Source organism: Psammomys obesus, unplaced genomic scaffold, assembly GCF_907164565.1.
Source record: "Psammomys obesus unplaced genomic scaffold, mPsaObe1.curated_primary_1811, whole genome shotgun sequence".
Lineage (NCBI taxonomy): Eukaryota > Metazoa > Chordata > Mammalia > Rodentia > Muridae > Psammomys > Psammomys obesus.
This window is the reverse complement of record NW_026590486.1, coordinates 4,341,209-4,359,602: the sequence shown is the minus strand read 5'-3', so window position 1 is coordinate 4,359,602 and position 18,394 is coordinate 4,341,209. Positions and strand designations below refer to the sequence as shown.

The 18,394-nt window shown below is 33.3% G+C and overlaps 1 protein-coding gene across 8 annotated transcripts in view; it reads right to left on the bottom strand.

The window, feature by feature from the left end:
• Positions 1 to 18,394, bottom strand: part of Ube3a (ubiquitin protein ligase E3A) — an 89,576-nt gene that overhangs the window by 22,170 nt on the left and 49,012 nt on the right. For all 8 annotated transcript variants that reach the window (XM_055607501.1, XM_055607503.1, XM_055607504.1 and 5 more), the window contains 2 exons: positions 13,672 to 13,973; positions 8,375 to 9,684 (listed from right to left, as the gene is read on the bottom strand). In XM_055607501.1, coding sequence (XP_055463476.1) covers positions 8,375 to 9,684; positions 13,672 to 13,973 — 1,612 coding nt within the window. The remainder of the gene's footprint in view (positions 1 to 8,374; positions 9,685 to 13,671; positions 13,974 to 18,394) is intronic.

Below are 18,394 nucleotides of genomic sequence, written 5' to 3'. Positions count from 1 at the left end.
TTTTACTAACTATTCTAAAAAGGAATTTAAAATGGCTTTGAAAAGTGTAAATGGCACTGGAATAAGTACATTAGATTCTCAAAGCAAATGCTATAGGTAACAGTCCTTTTTCTATATTCTAATATTTATAAAAATTTAAAATTTCATAAATTCATGATCTGGCTTGGTTCTCCTAGATCTGTTTTAAAAACTGCTAGCTGCAATCATTTAATGATCTGCAACCAGTAAGGATTAAAAAAAAAAAAAATGTAATGTACTCCAAACTGTAACAGGACCTTCTGTTTTTGGCAAAATTTATTTCAACACACAGGTATATACTGTGTTTACAAAGCAATAAATTTCTTAGTAGGGGTTGTAGCCAAAACATTTTTTTGGGTGGGTGGGGGGGAAATGGTTGAAATTACTCCCTGGATATCTTCATCTGAGGGTTCTAGGCTCCTACAAATTTACTCTTAAAAGAAGCTCTGTTTTGGTCTTCTTTATATCATTTGTATGTCCAGTGAGCAAATAGACGTGTGCTTCCACCTAAGATGTTATTCCTCAGGACCTGTCCACCTTGCTTGTCTGGAGAGGGTCTCTCACTGGCAGATAAGGTTACGCTGCACTATCAAAAAGCCCCAGGCGTCTGCCAGGACTTGCCCATCTGGAGTTGGAACTACAATGCACACTTTATTTTCATTTTCTTCAACAGGATTAAAGTGGATTAAACTCAGGTGTTATAAGCACTCTACTAACTGATCTACCTTCTCACCTCAAATACATAATTTTCAGGCCAGTAATTATAGAATTCATTTTTCATGTAATTTTGTTACTGAACGTAAGAAACTAAATACTCTTTTACAAGTCCCAATTGTAACTAAAAACTAACATTTAACTATTAAGCTTCAGTAAATCAAGCCTACTTTCTAATGTACTAAGAAATAGGTACTACTCTTTTTACTACAAGATAATAAAGACTTAAAAATATATAATTTCTAAAGAGCCTGTAAAATTATTAATAACATATTATCATTTAAAAATATACATTATTTTTAAAAATTCATAATTTTATGTCCCAAAAGCTCAAAAGGTAGATTAGTTCTGAGACTACAAAGCCAAAAATATAGATTCAAAATTAATCTTGGAAATGGAAATCAGAACTATGACAACAGTGCTAGCTGGAAACCTGTCTTAAGACAGAATAACTTTGAACCGTAAAATTTCAATGATCATTTCAGTTTAAATTTGGTCCCACCCAGAATACTATTATTATTATGCGAAAACTTAATAAAATTTAAGAGATTTTAAGTTAATGACTTCATTTGCTTTTCCATCACTAAAGAAAAATGGCTGTGATCAAAATATTAGTTAGCAGGGAAAAATCCAATATTATTTGTGCATTCGCTTGCTATTTCTTTTAAAACATGCCGATTACTGATTCAAAGGCTTGCTGGTACTTAAGACAGAATATGTCTGTCCACGTCTATCAGTCTCTACCCTTTTCCTGTCAATTCTGGTTGACAGAAGCATTAATTCAGTAAGTTCTATTGTGATCAATAAAAACATAATTTTCTATCTTTTTTACTTTGGTTTAAAATGTAAAATAAACATTACAATACGTTATCAAATAAATTAATAATTGAAGTGCTTAGATTAATTCTCTACCATTGAGTCTAAATTTGTGGCTTTCTTTTAATCCCTGCATGCAAACTCTGTGAACTTAGTACAGTTTAATCTATCTAGAAAATTCCATATAGTGATTCCCTATCTAAAGTAAGATTAACAAATAAGTATTTCCAGTTTTTTCAAAATGTTTAAACAGGAAAATTTTAAAAACAAAAATATTCCAGGAATAAAAGCAGCAGCAGCACTATATAAAATTTATGGATCATTTTAAAAATAAAACTGGTTTGGTATCTATAAGCACCTAGCAAGTAGGCTGCTACAACAATATTACAGATGGTCCATTGAGTAATGAAAGGCTCTATTTCTTACGAGACAGTACTTCAGAGAAGAGAGGCTATAATCCAGGCAGTAAGCTTTAAACCATGGTTCAACTACTTCTGCAATGAAACTAGACATAGTATATTTTCTACTTTATGTGACTTTTACTTTCTTCCTTGGCTTTCCATATTTTTAACAACACTCTTAAATTTTTTTTCACAATCAGGATATATTCATATGTTATGATTTAAAAAATAGTTGGCAGCTTAATTCTGTAGGTAAAAATGTCCAATTAGCTATTTAAGACCATTCTCAATGTGCCAAAGTTGATTTTGTAAATTCTTATCTTGGTTGAGGATAATGCATTAGTAGCCTATTTAAAAAAAAAAAAAAGCAAAAAAAAAATGTAGTTATGGAAAAACAAAGCATAAATTTAATAATAACCATGGACAAAAGCCATTTGCATAAGAAGTCACATTAAATTTTCTTTTTCTTAAAAACAGTAACTGTGGACAGTAGTGATATACATCTTTAATCTCAGCACTCGGGAGGCGAGGTAGTCAGATCTCTAAATTTCAGAACAGTGTGGTTGGTCCACAGAGTGAGTTTCAGGACAGCCAAGGATGGCTAGAGAAACCCTGTCTCCAAAATACAAAATCTAAAACTAAAAAGTAGCACTTGAAACACTAACTTCTCTGCCCCCGACATACATACAATACTTAAGCCATTGTTGCATCAACCAAATAGTGTAGAACCTAAAAATTACTGTTATATTACTTTATTTAAAACTTAATTTGTAAAGTAATTTGTTTAATATGTAGTTGGATATATGAAAACTGTTGGATATGCCAATTTCAATTCTGCAAAAAATCTATATGCACCCTTAACCTCATTTATTATACAGTAAGGGATTTTTATATACATACTTCTTGAAGTATAATATAAAATAAATAGTATTGCCTTCATAGAAACCACTAGACAAAATTAAAATGCACCGGTATTATTATACTGTATACAGTAGTAACTGCCACTTCCTAACTGGACTTCTTTGCTTATTAAAAATTCTTGTTCTCACTCACTGTTCAAATAATTTCCTTAACTTCTAATTGGTAGCACAAAATCCTAGAGAGATCGTTATTTATAAGTTGACCTAATAAGAAAGCATTCCCAAAACTCTAAATAAAATTATATATTGATAAAAAAAAAAAAGCATTCTATTCCCATATCGTTAAAGGTCAAAAAAATTTTTAAAGTCCATCTAAAACCTGAGTTACTACCTCAAACACTATGTTGATAAAACTGAAGAAAAAAAAAAAAGGCCTCCTAATCATATGATTATTTAAGTAAAAGCAGCACTTGAATTAGCTCTATTTTAAAATGTGTAGACTCTTAGATGGGTAAAGAGTAGTAGTTTATATACTTTGGTAGATAAATAAATTGATCACAATGTAATTGTCTTGATGAATTTCACTTTTTCATGTTCTCTGTAAAACAATAAAGACCAGCCTCAAGTTTAAGTAGTTAAGGGCTGACTCAATTGATTAGATCTTAGGTTCTAAGCCCAAATATGACATTCATTTCAAGTAAGAATCTCTCTAAATTCCATTTTCCTACAACACTAAGAAGTTTGGTGAATTTCATTCTTTTAAATTATATTACGCTAAGCCATTATGATACCAACTACTTCATTTCTCATTATGATTCTGAAAAATCACTTTGAAGATAAGTGGGGATTCCATTCATTTTTATTAGATAATTTTAGTAACAACTGTATTAAGAACAATTTAATGATTCCACAACAATATTAAATATACCTAGAACAGCAGAGAAAATCCCATTATTAAAGCGCTGTATGACAACTAATAAAAATCAAGTTTGTGTTGCAAAAGAGTAATTACGAAAGCCGAGTTAGAAAATTCTTTTAGACACCCTAATAAAGGGGGGCTAGTGACTTTGAGAGAAAATTGGGCAGCAATTCAAACAACTTTTTCTTCGCATTTTTTCATCACCTGTGTGTGCCAGCTCCTGTTTTATTTTCTTTGTTTTTAGCTTTTCTTCCCAGTTCTACATCTTAGCCATTCCTATTAGTCTCCAGGTTAACTACAGAAAATTCTAGAACTTAATCCATTTAATCAGGTCCCATAACACCAGCAACCTATATTTTAGTTACTCTGACTTCATTATCCATTTTAAATACTGGCAATATTCTAAACATGTAAATAAAAATAGCCAAAATCATATATAAACTGTACTAACCACCATCACCAAAACATTGGTTTAGAGCACAAATATATCAAAATATCTAAACTGTAGACCTGTTGGCTTCATATCAGAATTCCTAATCTGAATCCTTAAAAGGCAAGACCCCAACTTTTATTGTTGTTTTTGTAGTGTTCTTATTTTTGGGCAATTTTCCCCTTTAAACTGTGAAGTGAGTCTAAGCATCTCATAGCTGACAATACGTTTCTTCCTTGATACATTTGATCTTTACTTCTTTATAAAACAACCTTTAAATTTTATATACGTTACATCTTTCAAAATGCTTTGTTTGAGAAAAAGAGGAAAAAGAGAACATCTGTAATTTATTTACTGTGTAGTACAGGGACATGTATGCCATAGAACAAACATGAAGGCCACAAGATGAACTTTGGGGGTCAGAACTTTAGTACCATATTTGTTTTGGGGATCAAACTCAGCCATCAAGCCTGGTGGCAAATGACTGTATCCACTAAACATCTCATTAGCATTTCCCCTTCTTTTACTTATTATTTTTTTAAAGACTTTGTTAAAACTTTCACATTAGGATTGTTATTCAAATAGAACCTAGTTCTCATTAATATTTATTTCTGCATTATTTTCTAAGCAAAACAAAAAAAAAAAAACAAAAGCAATTAAAACAAGACTCAGAAGAAATATTGCAGTTATTTTTTTTTGGAGGAATAAAATTGGGTTTTTAAAACCTAGTACTTTATAAGGTTTTTTTTTTTTTTTAAACAGTACCTTATACTTATGCACCGACTATTCTCTTATCAGAAAGAGATTTCCTCTAAAAGTACCAGAAAGACACACATGGCATATACTCACTTGTAAGTGGATATCAGACATATAATATAGGATAAACATACTAAAATCTGTATACCTAAAGAAGCTAAGCAAGAAGGAGGACCCTGGGTAAGATGCTCAATCCTCATGCAGAAAGGCAAATAGGACGGACACTGAAAGAGGGAGAAAACAGGGAACAGGACTGGAGCCTACCACAGAGGGCCTTTGAAAGACTACTCAGCAAGGTATCAAAGCAGATGTTGAGACTCATAGCCAAACTTTGAGCAGAGTGCAGGGAATCTCATGAAAGAAGGGGAAGATAGAAAGACCTGGAGGGGACAGGAACTGCACAGGAGAGCAACAGAAACAAACAAACAAAAAACTGGGCACAGGAGTCTTTTCTGAGACTGATACTCCAACATAGGACCATGCATGGAGATAATCTAGAATCCCTACATAGATGTAGCCCATGGCAGTTCAGGTTCCAAGTGGGTTCCCTAGTAAGGGGAAGAATGGCTGTCTCTGACATGAACTCAGTGTCTGGCTCTTTGATCACCTCCCCCTGAGTGTGTGTGTGTGTGGGGGGGGGGGGGGGGTAGCCTTACCAGGCCAAAGAGGAAAACAATGCAGCCAGTCCTGATAGGCTAGGGTCAGAGTGTGGGGAGGAGGACCTGCCCTATCAGTGGACTTGGGAAGGGGCATGGTAAGAGATGAGGGTGAGAGCATGGGATTGTGAGGGAACAAGGAAGTGTGCTACAGCTGGGATACAAAGTGAATAATCTGTAATTTATAAAATAAACAAATAAATAAATTTTTGAGAAAAGAAAAAAAAAAGACACCAGTTGGGGAAGAGTTGTTAGACTGATTTGAATTTAATGAAGCATGAAATCAATGGACACATTTTGCTTAAAATGAATGGCCAGGAGTGTTTGTACACATAAAAATTTAGCACTCAAGCAGGGATGCAGAAACAAAAGGATCACAAATGCAAGGCTAGTCTAGGCTATATAAACATTCTATATCAAATAAAAGTCATAATTTACTAACCTTCTGTCTATTAATCTGCAAAAAAAAACACATATGTAATCTTTTTTTAGGCTTCATTTGTAGACTAAGGAGTAACTTATTATCTCCTACTTAGCTCTTAAGTCTTAGGTACTGTAACTTTTTATTATTTATTAATTAATGTTGAATTGATTACAAAAGTTCTAATTTCTCCTTCTCTATACAACCTTACTATGCAGTTCAAAATGATTGGGCCATAAGAAAGTACAATTAACAGAAATTTTATGCCAAGCTATTTTATGTAAGAAAGACCAAGGTTTAAAAAAATAAAAGGGATTTGTGTAGAATAAGACATAGAAAGAAAGAGTAGAGCATACTCTATCAGCTCATCAATAAGAACCTTTCTAAATACTGCTTGCTATAAACCTCCAACTTTCTGTGTGACAATATAATTACTATTTTCTGGGTGCCATTAATTTGTTCTCTAAGTCCTGTGTCTATGCTTATATTTCTAACACTTTCACACTGGTACGTTGAAAGTGGAAGGAAAATTGGGGGGGGGGTGTTATAAAGGGTTCAGAAAGAAGAAAAAGAGGATATTAAAAAAGGAAGCAAAATAAGAAAAGAAATAAAAGCTGGGTAGAACCCCTAAGAATCAAAAATTCTCTCTGTAATTCTACTACTTATTAATGAGACAGACACACAGACTTGTGAAAGTAAGCTTTTGTAAACTGGTAATAGTACAGATATATAATGTACAGATATATAATGAATTATTATAACATGTCAAAGCATATAACTAGTTGACATAACCAAGCAGTATTTACTAGGAAGAATGTTAGCATAATTATAAGGCTAAATATAATTTTATTTCAATAATTCTTTAGAAAATAAAGAAGAGGCTAATTTTCTCCCAAGAGATAATTTAAAAAATTTACAAACAATATCTACATTTTTACTGGCTCTTAATATCACTATGTTAAGGGGAAAAAAAGAGGAAAGGAAAAACATGAAGAAATCAGTTAAGAAAGGTGAATAATTTTTATTAAATGTGAATTTAGTTGTCTTATGAGTTTTCATATTTAGACAAATCCATCATAAGAAAACAAAACATTTTCAACTGAATATTACTTGTTAGTTTATAGGTTATTATTATTAGTTAGTATATAAGGGTGATACTTCAATTTTAACTGGTACTAAATTTTACATCAAGTTCACTGATAAAAAAACTAGCTTTGATAGGAATAATTAATACTAAGAAATATCCTGAATTTGTTACATATAATTCTGTTAAAATGACTGGCAATTTGCAAACCAATTATGTGGTTTAACTGACAGGGACTCTGCAATTCTTTTCATCTGTGGAATAAAGGAACAGAAAAAGAATCAATATCATCTGAAAATAATTAGGGATTAGAAGTTCCTTCTTTTCCAGTTAAATCTTCTAGATATTAATTGCTATTGCTAACATTAATCCCCAATTCCCCAAAATAGCTACTTTTCCAGAATTCTCTAGACTTACAGTACTACAGTTAAAAAAAAAAATCCTAGTGTCATATAAGACAGTCAATGTCTGAAAACTCCAAACTACCAACAAAATAGACTAACCCTCTCCTGCTATCATATCATCAAGGTCATAATACAACTCCACATAATACAATTCCACATAATGGAATTTGGTAGGCAGCTCTTGTAATTTTACAATAAAGATTTATTATTTCTCCCAATTGCACCTACGCGCATTCTTAGCACTGGTTATCACATTTCCATCTGACATGTGTTCCAATCTTCCAGTCTCTGAAAACGACGAGTCTTTTCTTCTGAACGGAAACACTTGGAGCTGGCTTTTAAAATTTAGAAAATAGATTTCTCTTTTTGCTTTGTGTATGTGTGTGCACACATGTGCGGTATATATGTTAAAAGGGGAAAATGCATATGTGAAGGCCAAAGCAATCAAATATCAGTCCTCGTCTTCTACCTGCTGAGAGAGGGTCTACTTGTTTGCCACTTTATATACTAGGTTATAATCCCAAGCTTCTGAGGATTCTTCCATCTCCATCTCGCTTTAGGAGATATTACAAATGGTTCTACTATTTCCTGTTTTACATGTGTTTAGGGAATCCAAGCTTAAGTCCTCATGTTTTTATAACAAATGCTTTACCCACTGAGTCATCTCCCCAGCACTACAAAACCTACTCTGGTTCAAAAAGAGAATACTCAATAGAATAGACAACAAGTAAAACAAATGTTTTTGGTGAGTACCAGCAAAAGTGTATTAATATAAGTCAGAAATACCAACATGTTCCTATCTTTTTTTCAAAATCACAGATAAAATAAATACACTGAAATATGTCATTTTGTAGCTTTTTGTTTAATTCTGATTTTAAATAACAGTCAAACTTACCCGGACCAGTGCATCATCTATGATATGGTCACGTCTGACTTTGAGTCTCAAATAGGGATTCAACTGCTGTCCTTGAACTAGGCTGTAGAGAACAGTAATTCTTCGTTCACTGTACATGCGAATTCTATTGTCATAATATAATCCCAAATTCTTTGTGACAGCATTCAATATAAAGGGACATGTCATAAAAGAGAATTTGTTCTCTGTTTCAACTTTGAAAAAAGTATAATCTTTATCCATTTCTAGAACATCATTCAGTGGTTCATTAATGAATTCTTCAAAGGAGATAAGTGGTTTTCGACAATCTAGAGTTTTAACACCAAGTTCAGTTTCTAGTGGATCCACTCGAGGACCTTTCTTATTTCTTCTTTCCTCTCCCAAAAGCTCCTGAAGTGTCAATTCGCTGGACTCGGGTATGGGCTCTTCATCATCTTCCTCATTATGATTTGTGTCCACTTCCCCTCCCACCACATTTGCATAGTAAACCATTTTCAAACACTTTGAAGCAGCAACAATGGCATCATCATCATTCACTAGATTTCGGCTATTATATTCATTGCTTATGACTTTGTAAGTAATAAGTTGCTGAAATGTTTCCATCATTCTTCGAATCTGGTCTGCACTGTATTTAGACCAAAGTCTAATCAGTTTTCCTTGAGCTGCAAGGGGTAGCTTACACATAGCTTTGCAAAATAATGGCAATGCCATTTCCAGATATTCAGGACTGTGGAGATTATTATTCTCCATTACAATAATGAACAAATTGAGATAATTAGGATCTCGGGCATACACACTATGATAGGTCAAGTCACATTCCACGTTAGGTGACAGATATACAAGTGCATTGAGAAAGGCAGTTTCTAGTTTTTCATTAGCGAGCAACCTGGTGTAGACCCTTCTAATAGCATCAATATCCACAGTCACTTCATCAGGACCTAATTTTGGTACATTGTTGTCTCCTTGTGAACTATCACCCATCCTTGAAGAAGACGCTTCCGAGTCTTCTTCCATAGCAGCAGCGGCAGCAGCTGCAGCTGCAGCTGCAGCAGCGGTAGCAGCAGCAGCAGCCGCAGCAGCAGCAGCAGAACATGCAGCTTTTTCCTTTTCATCTTCATCCTTGTCTTCATCCTTTTCTTGAAGAGATTTCAATTCCTCCTTAGTGTGTTGTTTGACTTTCCGAAAGCTCTGAACCAACGCCTCAGCACTAGAAAAAATTCTTCCAATTACGCGAATTAAAGGAGAGTAATCCCCACTCTGTCCACATAATTCAAGAATTTCATATACTATCTCTTCAGTTAGGTAATTCACATCTAGAAAATGGAAAGAAAAAGAACATTTATTGTAATATGTTTGTTTTGTCATAAGTTACAGTGAAAAAGTAAACTAAACAATCTGAACTTGTGAGAATTTTTTAAAAACATAACTAATTTAACTATAAACAAACTATACTTACCAATTCCTTTTTCATTCAATTACTAACAATCTCACCCTTTCTTTAGCATTCATTCAACAACATTATATTATGTGATGATAATTAAGACTTCCTTTGTAACAAAGACATGAATTAGAATTAACATTGTAAGATAAACAAATATTTGTCATTTCATCATTATACTTTATTACAACCTAGATAAAGAACTACTACACTAATATCCTGAAAGCATTTTCCTTTGCATTGTTCTCAAAAGACTAAGGAGGCAAGGTTTTATAGCAAGGGTTCCTATGACTCATCATCTGCAAGCAACTCTTTTTCTACTTCAGAATATATTAAAACCAAACAAATGCATGTTATGTATTCCTCATTTCTTCCAGAGTTTCCATTCTGTGACTGAGAAGACATTGCTACTCATGTAAACTCTGAAGTTAAAACTACTGCTATTGCCACTATTACCTGACTTAGGTTCTAATAACATTTAACAGAGAAACTGGAAATTATTTAGAGGCAATTAAAAACAAACAGAATGTAGAAGCTACCAAACCTTACATTTATTTTCTCCCAAGCACAGAATTGGGATAATAAACTTCCTAGCTTCTCTCACCTTCCGGGTAAATATTAGTTCCAACAAAAGTTGAAATGTTACTTTTCACCATTTCAGTTTAACAAAAGATATTTCATCTTACTAGAAAAAGGCATTTTTCTATACAATTTTTTTTAGAAATTAAATTTAAACAATATTGAAACAAAATTTATTCACTTTTGTGAACAAGTTTGAATAAGGAGTAGCATATTTTTTTTAATGAGGAGTAGCATATTATAATCACTAAATATTTAAGGGAGGATAATTTTACAGTCACAATGAAAATTCATCCCATGTTGACAACGTATCATTATTATGATATCTTCATATTATTCCAGGTACCTAATCAATGTAAGAGACAATGTAGAATTCAGGATATCACTGATGGACTGGTTTCCAAAAGTTAAACCATGAAGCACTAAACTTTATGCTCTACAAACCTAATCTACGTACTGTTCCAGAGTATTAACACTTGTTTGTTTTATGATCTTGAGTATTTCCTTTAAAAAAAAAAGTAATACTTATTTGTTAGAGATGAAGGGATAACAGGCATATGGAGGTAAGAGAATAATCTAAAGGAGTTGGTCCCAGGCATCAAACTCAGGTCATGAGGCTTGGCAGTAGGCACCTGTACCTAGCTGAGCCAGCATGCTAACCCAAGCTGTATTTCTTCAGTTTGTTAAAAATAAGTAAATATGAAAACACTAATATGCAGCCTACTTCTCATTATTCTAAATGAAAAATATTATATTCTTTGACCATTCTCATCTATTTAATTTCTCTAAAATGCAACCAAAACAGAGAATATCCATAACAAATGAACAGCCTGTTTGGAGATGCATCACCAAATTACAAGATTATTTAGAAAGTACTTGCTCTATGTACTGAATAATATAAAAACATTCTGCCTAAATGTTCTAGATCCACACACCTTTTGTTTGCAATGTTTTTTCGGCGCACATTCAGCAAATGTTTCTGATATTCTAGAAATACAAACTAAAATGTACCAATACTTGTCCCAAGTAGTATTCTGATTAAAAATGCTTAATTGTCTATCAGTCATCTGCCTGCCTGCCTCTCTCGTCTGTCTCTCTCTGTTCGTGTGTGTGTGTGTGTGTGTGTGTGTAAAGCACTACATCAAAAATAAAAAGTTACAGTCTGGGTATCAGTAAATAGTAAGTGTAGAAACACTTTTTAAGACTCACCTGAGCATTCTAATATATATATTCTTAAAAATTGTTTTTTTGAGACAGTGTCTCACATCTCACAGCGTGTAAACAGACTGGCCTAAAATTCAAGATGCCCCTTCCTTCAGACTACAATGCCACTAGACTGAGCTCAAAAACATTGTTAAAACATGGTATTTAATACTCTTAAAGTACAAAAGTTTCATGCCAGAATTTGTGACACACTAACTGATACAGACATCTAATTACATTGAACAAATATAACTATCAAAATGAGAACAGTATTTGATTAAGCATATAGAATTCCTAATTAAAAATATTAAAGAAAATAAGTAATGCAATAAAAATTGGAGTGATCTATAAAACAAAAACCTGTGAAAAAGAACAAATGGACAAAAAACATGACCAATGCATCCATTATATACCAGATTTTCCAATAACTACTTGCATTCAACCATGGTGGCATAGTATTACTTACTTCACTTACTGTTAACTCTGTGATGCCCACTTTGTAGCAGAAACAGGTATAATGGAGACAACACAGCTTCCACATTCAACATACTGATAGCAATCACCTACTTATTTACAATTTACATGATCAAACTCATGAAACAGGACTGGCTACATATATTTTGAGTAGCAAAGTTGTATAAAATTATTCATTTTTTTCAGATTTCTCTATAATTCCATTGTGGAAGTAACATAAAACTATATAACATAATTTTAATTCACTAATTCATTTAAATATATTTCAAGTGATAGTGGGGCTAAGCCCTGGCAATCTGAAAAATTCAATTATATTATTGTTAATACAAATGACTTCCATTATGAGAAAGAAAGACTAAATAACCATGAGAGAAAGTGGATCTAACAATTTTCAAAATAAGAGGACCTAAAACCCCTGTTCACGTGTGACCGATTTTGGCAGCTCAGTCTCCATGTGGATCTCTGCATGAAGGGAGCAGGGGCTGCCTGCCTCTATCATGAACTCAGCTGACTGCCCTTTGATCACTCACTCTTGATGATGCAACCTTGCCAGGCCACCGAGGGAGATGATCCAGGTAGTCGTGATGAGACTTAACAAGCCATGGGCAGATGGCAATAGTGGAGAACTTCCCCTTTCAGTGGACTAGGGAAAGAAGATTGGGAGAAGAGGGAGGGTGGGACTGGGTGGAGTTGAGGCAGGGGGCTTCATTCAGGATATATAATGAATAAATTGTGAAGAAAAAATTTTTAAAAAGAATTTCAAAATAAGACTCTTTAAAAAAGAACAGGTATGTTGGGGATGTAGCTTAGTTGGTATTGCTTATCCTCCATTTATGTGGCCCCTGGGTTCCATCCTCAGTTCCACATAAACCAGGTATGGTGGTACAAATCTTCAATTTGAATATTGGGGAAGCAGAAGCAGGCAGATTAAAAGCCCGATGACAGTCTCAGCTACCTTGCTCAAAACAACCAAAACAAAACAAAACAAAACAAAACAAAACAAAACACATCCCTAAAAGACCTGAGTAAAAACTACCGCTGATATGTCAGGTCCATAGGCAGTATGAGGACACCAAAGGCTTAAGGTAGAGTAAGCAGTATACAGGAAGAAAATGTGAGGAGGAAAAACCCATTTTTCAGATAACTATTACAAAATTTTTCTTGGCTTTCTAAAATAGAAAACAAACAAGGACTACCTTATATTTGTATTTCTGACTCAAAATTCCACAGCCTCTAGAATTGCAGAGGTCATACCAGTCATTTACTGGATAATATATTTCATAAATTTTATGACCTAATAAGCTATTAGCTAAAACAGAAATCATTTTAAGTTGAGCTCAACTCATTAATATATCATATGCTCCTTATATCTGACAAGTAGCTAATCAATAAAATGTAATAAAGTAACTAATTCAGTTAGTAACTGTTTCAAAAAAGTAATCAATTCAGTAAGTAACCGTCCTTTATCACACCTTAACAAAAGAATGGCTTCTACTGTACTGTGACATCTTTTAGGTCCCCAAAAGAAAAAGAAAAAAAGCCATACATTTAAATATCTGATCTAGCTTTCAATTAACCATTTTCAACTAAAAATACAATCTCTTACCTTTAAAATCATCTCTAGAGTCTTTTCCTTCCTTCTTGTTCATTTTTATCTCTGAGTTGTTAGGTGCACCTTTTGAGTTCTCAAGATAAGCTGAGCTTGCTCCTTTCTTGGAGGGATGAGGATCACAGAGTTTTGCATTAATTTTATAAAGCTCAAGGGCCTTAATAGCTGCTGCATTGTTATCCATACGAAGGAAAGTTGGGCAGGAAGCACAAAACTCATTCGTGCAGGCCTCATTTCCACAGCCCTCAGTTAACTGGTGGTAGTAGCGCTCTATTAGATGCTTTGCAGCTGCTCGCTTCCTGTACCAGACATTCGAACAATAAGCACAGTGATTAGTATAGCTCAAAAATAAAGCCCGACAGATAAGGCAAAAGTTAGCTAAGCAATGAAGCAATAAACTAAATATTTATATGTAGAAACTGGAAATTCACTATTTAATCGCCCCCACCAAGTGTTAACTAGTGAAATACTTTCAAAAGTAAAATAGTACTTTCTAAAATACTATGATAAAATATGCCATCTTATAAAAATTTCCTTTTAATAAGGTATGCTTTTCTTTGGTTTAAAAAAGATAAACTTAATCTGATGGTTTATGACTCTTAAACTGTTTAGCATAACAGAAACAAAAACCATAAAAATCTTGGGTGCATTATCACTATGTTGTATCTCCATGCCAGTTTTCCTTTTCACTACATATAAAATTACAAATTCATTCTAGTAACTCTCAAATACTTGATTTTTCAGTTAACACCAAATTTCTTTCTAGAGTGTAAGAGTTTTTTTTTTTTCTCAATTAACAATCATGAGAGATTTAAAAGTACTTTACAAATAAACCTAAATCACATAATACACTAAGAGAAAGCAGCACCAAGGCATACATCCTTAGCCCATACTTGTAACTAACCCTGTTCATTAAATCCTTGTCCTAGGAAGACAAACATTTTAATTTCCATTATGGCAAACTCATATGGATCTTACTTTATCAACTTTATGCATGAAAATTAACATTCAGTTATCATTTTCAGGCAGAAAATAAAATTTAAGGAATGACTATGTTACCAACCAAAAAGTTGTTCTCATAATCTAACTTTATATTTTGATTCTAAAATTATCCCAATTTAAGTAGAATTGTATACTTGGTCCACAGTAATATAAATCAAAAGTATCCTTTTGGATCTAACATTACAAGCAAGTAGGAAGGATGTACCTAATTTCATTCTTAAAGCTTCATGCCATTATTTTGCTAATGTATAAAACTATGTGAACAATGGCACTAGAGGTGAACAAGTAGTAAGTCTTAGAACTATGGCTCCAAACAACACAAGTAAATGACAAAGAATGGTATGTCAAATACTGCTAACTCATTCAGGTGCTTACATTCAGAAAATATTCCACGTACATTTACCGCACATGGCATGCATACAGAATGACCCACAGGCCATGGAGTTTGATCCCTGGATCCCACTTGGATAAGGAGGAAATAAATTACTACAAGTTGTCCTCTGACCTCTACCCACACACCATAGCATATGCCCAGTCACATACATCCACAGAAAATAAGTAAAAGTAATAAAGTCTAAATGTATTGTATAAGTTAGAAATCATACTTATCAGAAAAAGTGGTCAATTAACAAAAACATACTTCCCAGTATCTAGGGAAACCTAGTAAAAGTGATCTGCTTCAAAAAACTGACAGCACTCATCATATGAAATAGTTACCAATACCCTTGCTGTTAAATCTCTAAGAAAGGCCAGTGACCAAGTTATAGATGTAGGATGAACCTGTTTGTTTCAAAACATTAAATATTTTCTAAATGATATGACTGAGTTAATTCTCAAATGCGTTTTTTTCTATAAGTATGTACTTAAATAATAAAAATTACTAAGTATCAGTAGGAAAGATCAGTTATACAAATCCATCTACATGATTTGAATGGGCCCAAAGTTTATTTATATATCCATGATTTTTAAGTATTAATTTTGAATTTCAAATTACTTTTCTTAAGAGAACTAAGTTTTGTCTGAAAGCCCAAAAAACTCTCACTGTATATATAAAATGCTTCTCTACATGATAAAGATTTGGAAGAATTTAGAAAATTCAAGAGTGATCTCCCTAATTTTCTAGGCCTCATTTTACTATCCTGAGTCCTTTAACTTGCCTAGCACTCTCTGAATGCCCAGTAATAAACTCAGAACATTGCCAGGTATTCTGATTATCATGTGAAATCTGACCTTGAATATTATCTTTAGTCTTCCTCCAGTAAAAGAGAAAAGAAAGTGAAAAAGTCAAATCTTGTAATTGAAATCTTACACCCATAACCAGTAAAGGAGTCAGGAAGAAATTCCAGCTTCAGAATCCAATTTATTTCCAATCACTGTTTTACAGATAATAATTTCAGAACAATTACTTCTTAACAGCAGAAAGTTCTAAGAACTTTTAGGATAGAAAAAAGTCACGCAAGTAATATATAATTAGAGCATAAAACCTTCCCAAAAAATTCCAATCTGAAATTCACAATCATGTGAACTACCTGGACACAGTATAGAAATTTCCTGAATAAATGACCTCACTGTTTTATGTAAGTTAATATAGCTCTAGTTTATTGAAAACAGATGTGCTAGGCACTTTCTAGGCAGGCTAAGTATAGAAGTCTGAAACTGCAGCAGTCAGAATTTCAGTTTTGACACCAGATTGTTCAGGTTCACATACAGGTTCTGTAACTGAATTAACTAATTAGGCCTTCTATGTCTCAGCCTCTGCCTGCTTAGGATGATCTTTATATTTCAGAATTCTGATGATTTAAGAATCACAAGTGCTTAGACTATTTTGCTAGATTTTGGAAGAGGTAGGAGGAGCAATAAGAGGTAAAGACCAAAATTCATTGTATCATGCACAAAATCCTTAAATAATTAACAAACTATTATATTTTCCTAAAAAGAAAAAATATTACCTGCTACATACTGGCTCTACTGGTATCGGATACTACTGCAATTGTTATAATTGCTTTCATTTGCACAAATATATGACTTGTTTTGCTAGATTTCGGAAGAGTAGAAGGAGAAATCGAAGGTGAAGATAATCAAAATTCATTGTATCATGTACAATATTCTTAAATAATTAATGGAATATTTTATTTTCTTAAAACAAAAAAAAAAATACCTATTACATACTAGACCCTATTGATAAGTACTGGCAGATACTACTGCAACTGTTGTAATTGCTATCATTTACAGAAGTATATGACTTGACCAAGAGAACTTCCATTCCACTAAAGCTCAGAGGAATGACACAAGAAGCCATCCATTTGATAAAAGATTAAAATTCAGGGTTAATTCCAAAATTTGAATGGGGGGGGGGGGGGCGAGCAGTCTTACCAGGCCACAGAGGAAGACTAAGCAGCCACTCCTGATGAGACCTGATAGACTAGGATCAGAGAGAAGAGGAAGAAGACTTCCCTTATAAGTGGACTGGGCCACAGGTGGGGAAGAGGGGGGAAGGTGAGATTGGGAGGGGATGGGGGAGGGAGCTACAGGAGGAATATAAAGTGAATGAACTGTAATTAATAAAAATAAATTATAGCTCATTTGTCAAATCTAGACATCCACCCCTTTTTTCAACAGTTCAAGCTTAAAATATTTTGCATTCTTATATCATTGGAAAAAATACTTTGCTTGTGTAAAAAATTGAATAAAAATTTAATTTCCATGTACATAATTTCTAATATAACAGTAAATTTCAAGTATTTATGTTTTCTCTATGGCCTCTATCACTTGGACCTAACCAAAATAAAATGACCATCAACTTACAATCAATTCCTTGTGCACACCAGTGAAACTTTTCATCTAACCACCTAGCCTCCTTACTTTTTCTCTTTCTCTCAGAAAAGGAATGTAATAAATTTCTATGCTCCCAAGTATTAATTTAAAAAAGGGTGGGTAGGGGAGGAAGAAATGACATAGAAAGAAAAGAGGAAAGTGAATAAGTCAGGAAATGGAAGTCTTTTGCCTGGCATTCATAACCAAAACTCTGCAAAGACAAAGTACTGATGATTACTTTTAGCTTCTTCATATTCATTTCACTGACTTTTCTTGCAAATCAAAGTTGTGTAGCTTGGTGTTCTGGTGGGACAAGTCATGGGAGTGAGGGTTATCTTTGACTCTTTTTCCAGGTTTTGAGATTCTTCTCCTCCTACAGGGTTGCCTCATCTAGCCTTGAAATGAGGGTATGTGCCTACTTCTATTGTAACTTGTTATATCCTGTTTGGCTAATATCCATGGGAGGCATCATCATTTCTGAAGAGAAACAGAGGAGGAGTGGAGTACTTCTAAGGGAGATATAAAACAAGGCAGTTTTCATTTAAAAATATAAATCAACACTAAAAAAGCTTTTATTCATTTTTATTGTCCCCATGACCACGCGTCAGCTGTAAAAATAAAACCGTACAATTAGAATTTAACATAAAATTATTCATCTTTAAAGTGAAGAAGCTGCTAGTGATGTTTTTCTTTTTAGCTGCCCTATTTCACAGTTAGAAGAAAAGTAAGTAAACTTTTAAAATTTAGAAATTGAATAAAAGAGTTGGAAGCATGCAGGGGTAGATGCATACAACCAATAATACTGTCTAAACAGATGAAACTTTCAAAGAATATCATTTTCAAAAATAGTTTCTTATCCAAAAGTATGGATTATAACCTCAGCTTTTCTTGTCTTCATCTGTAA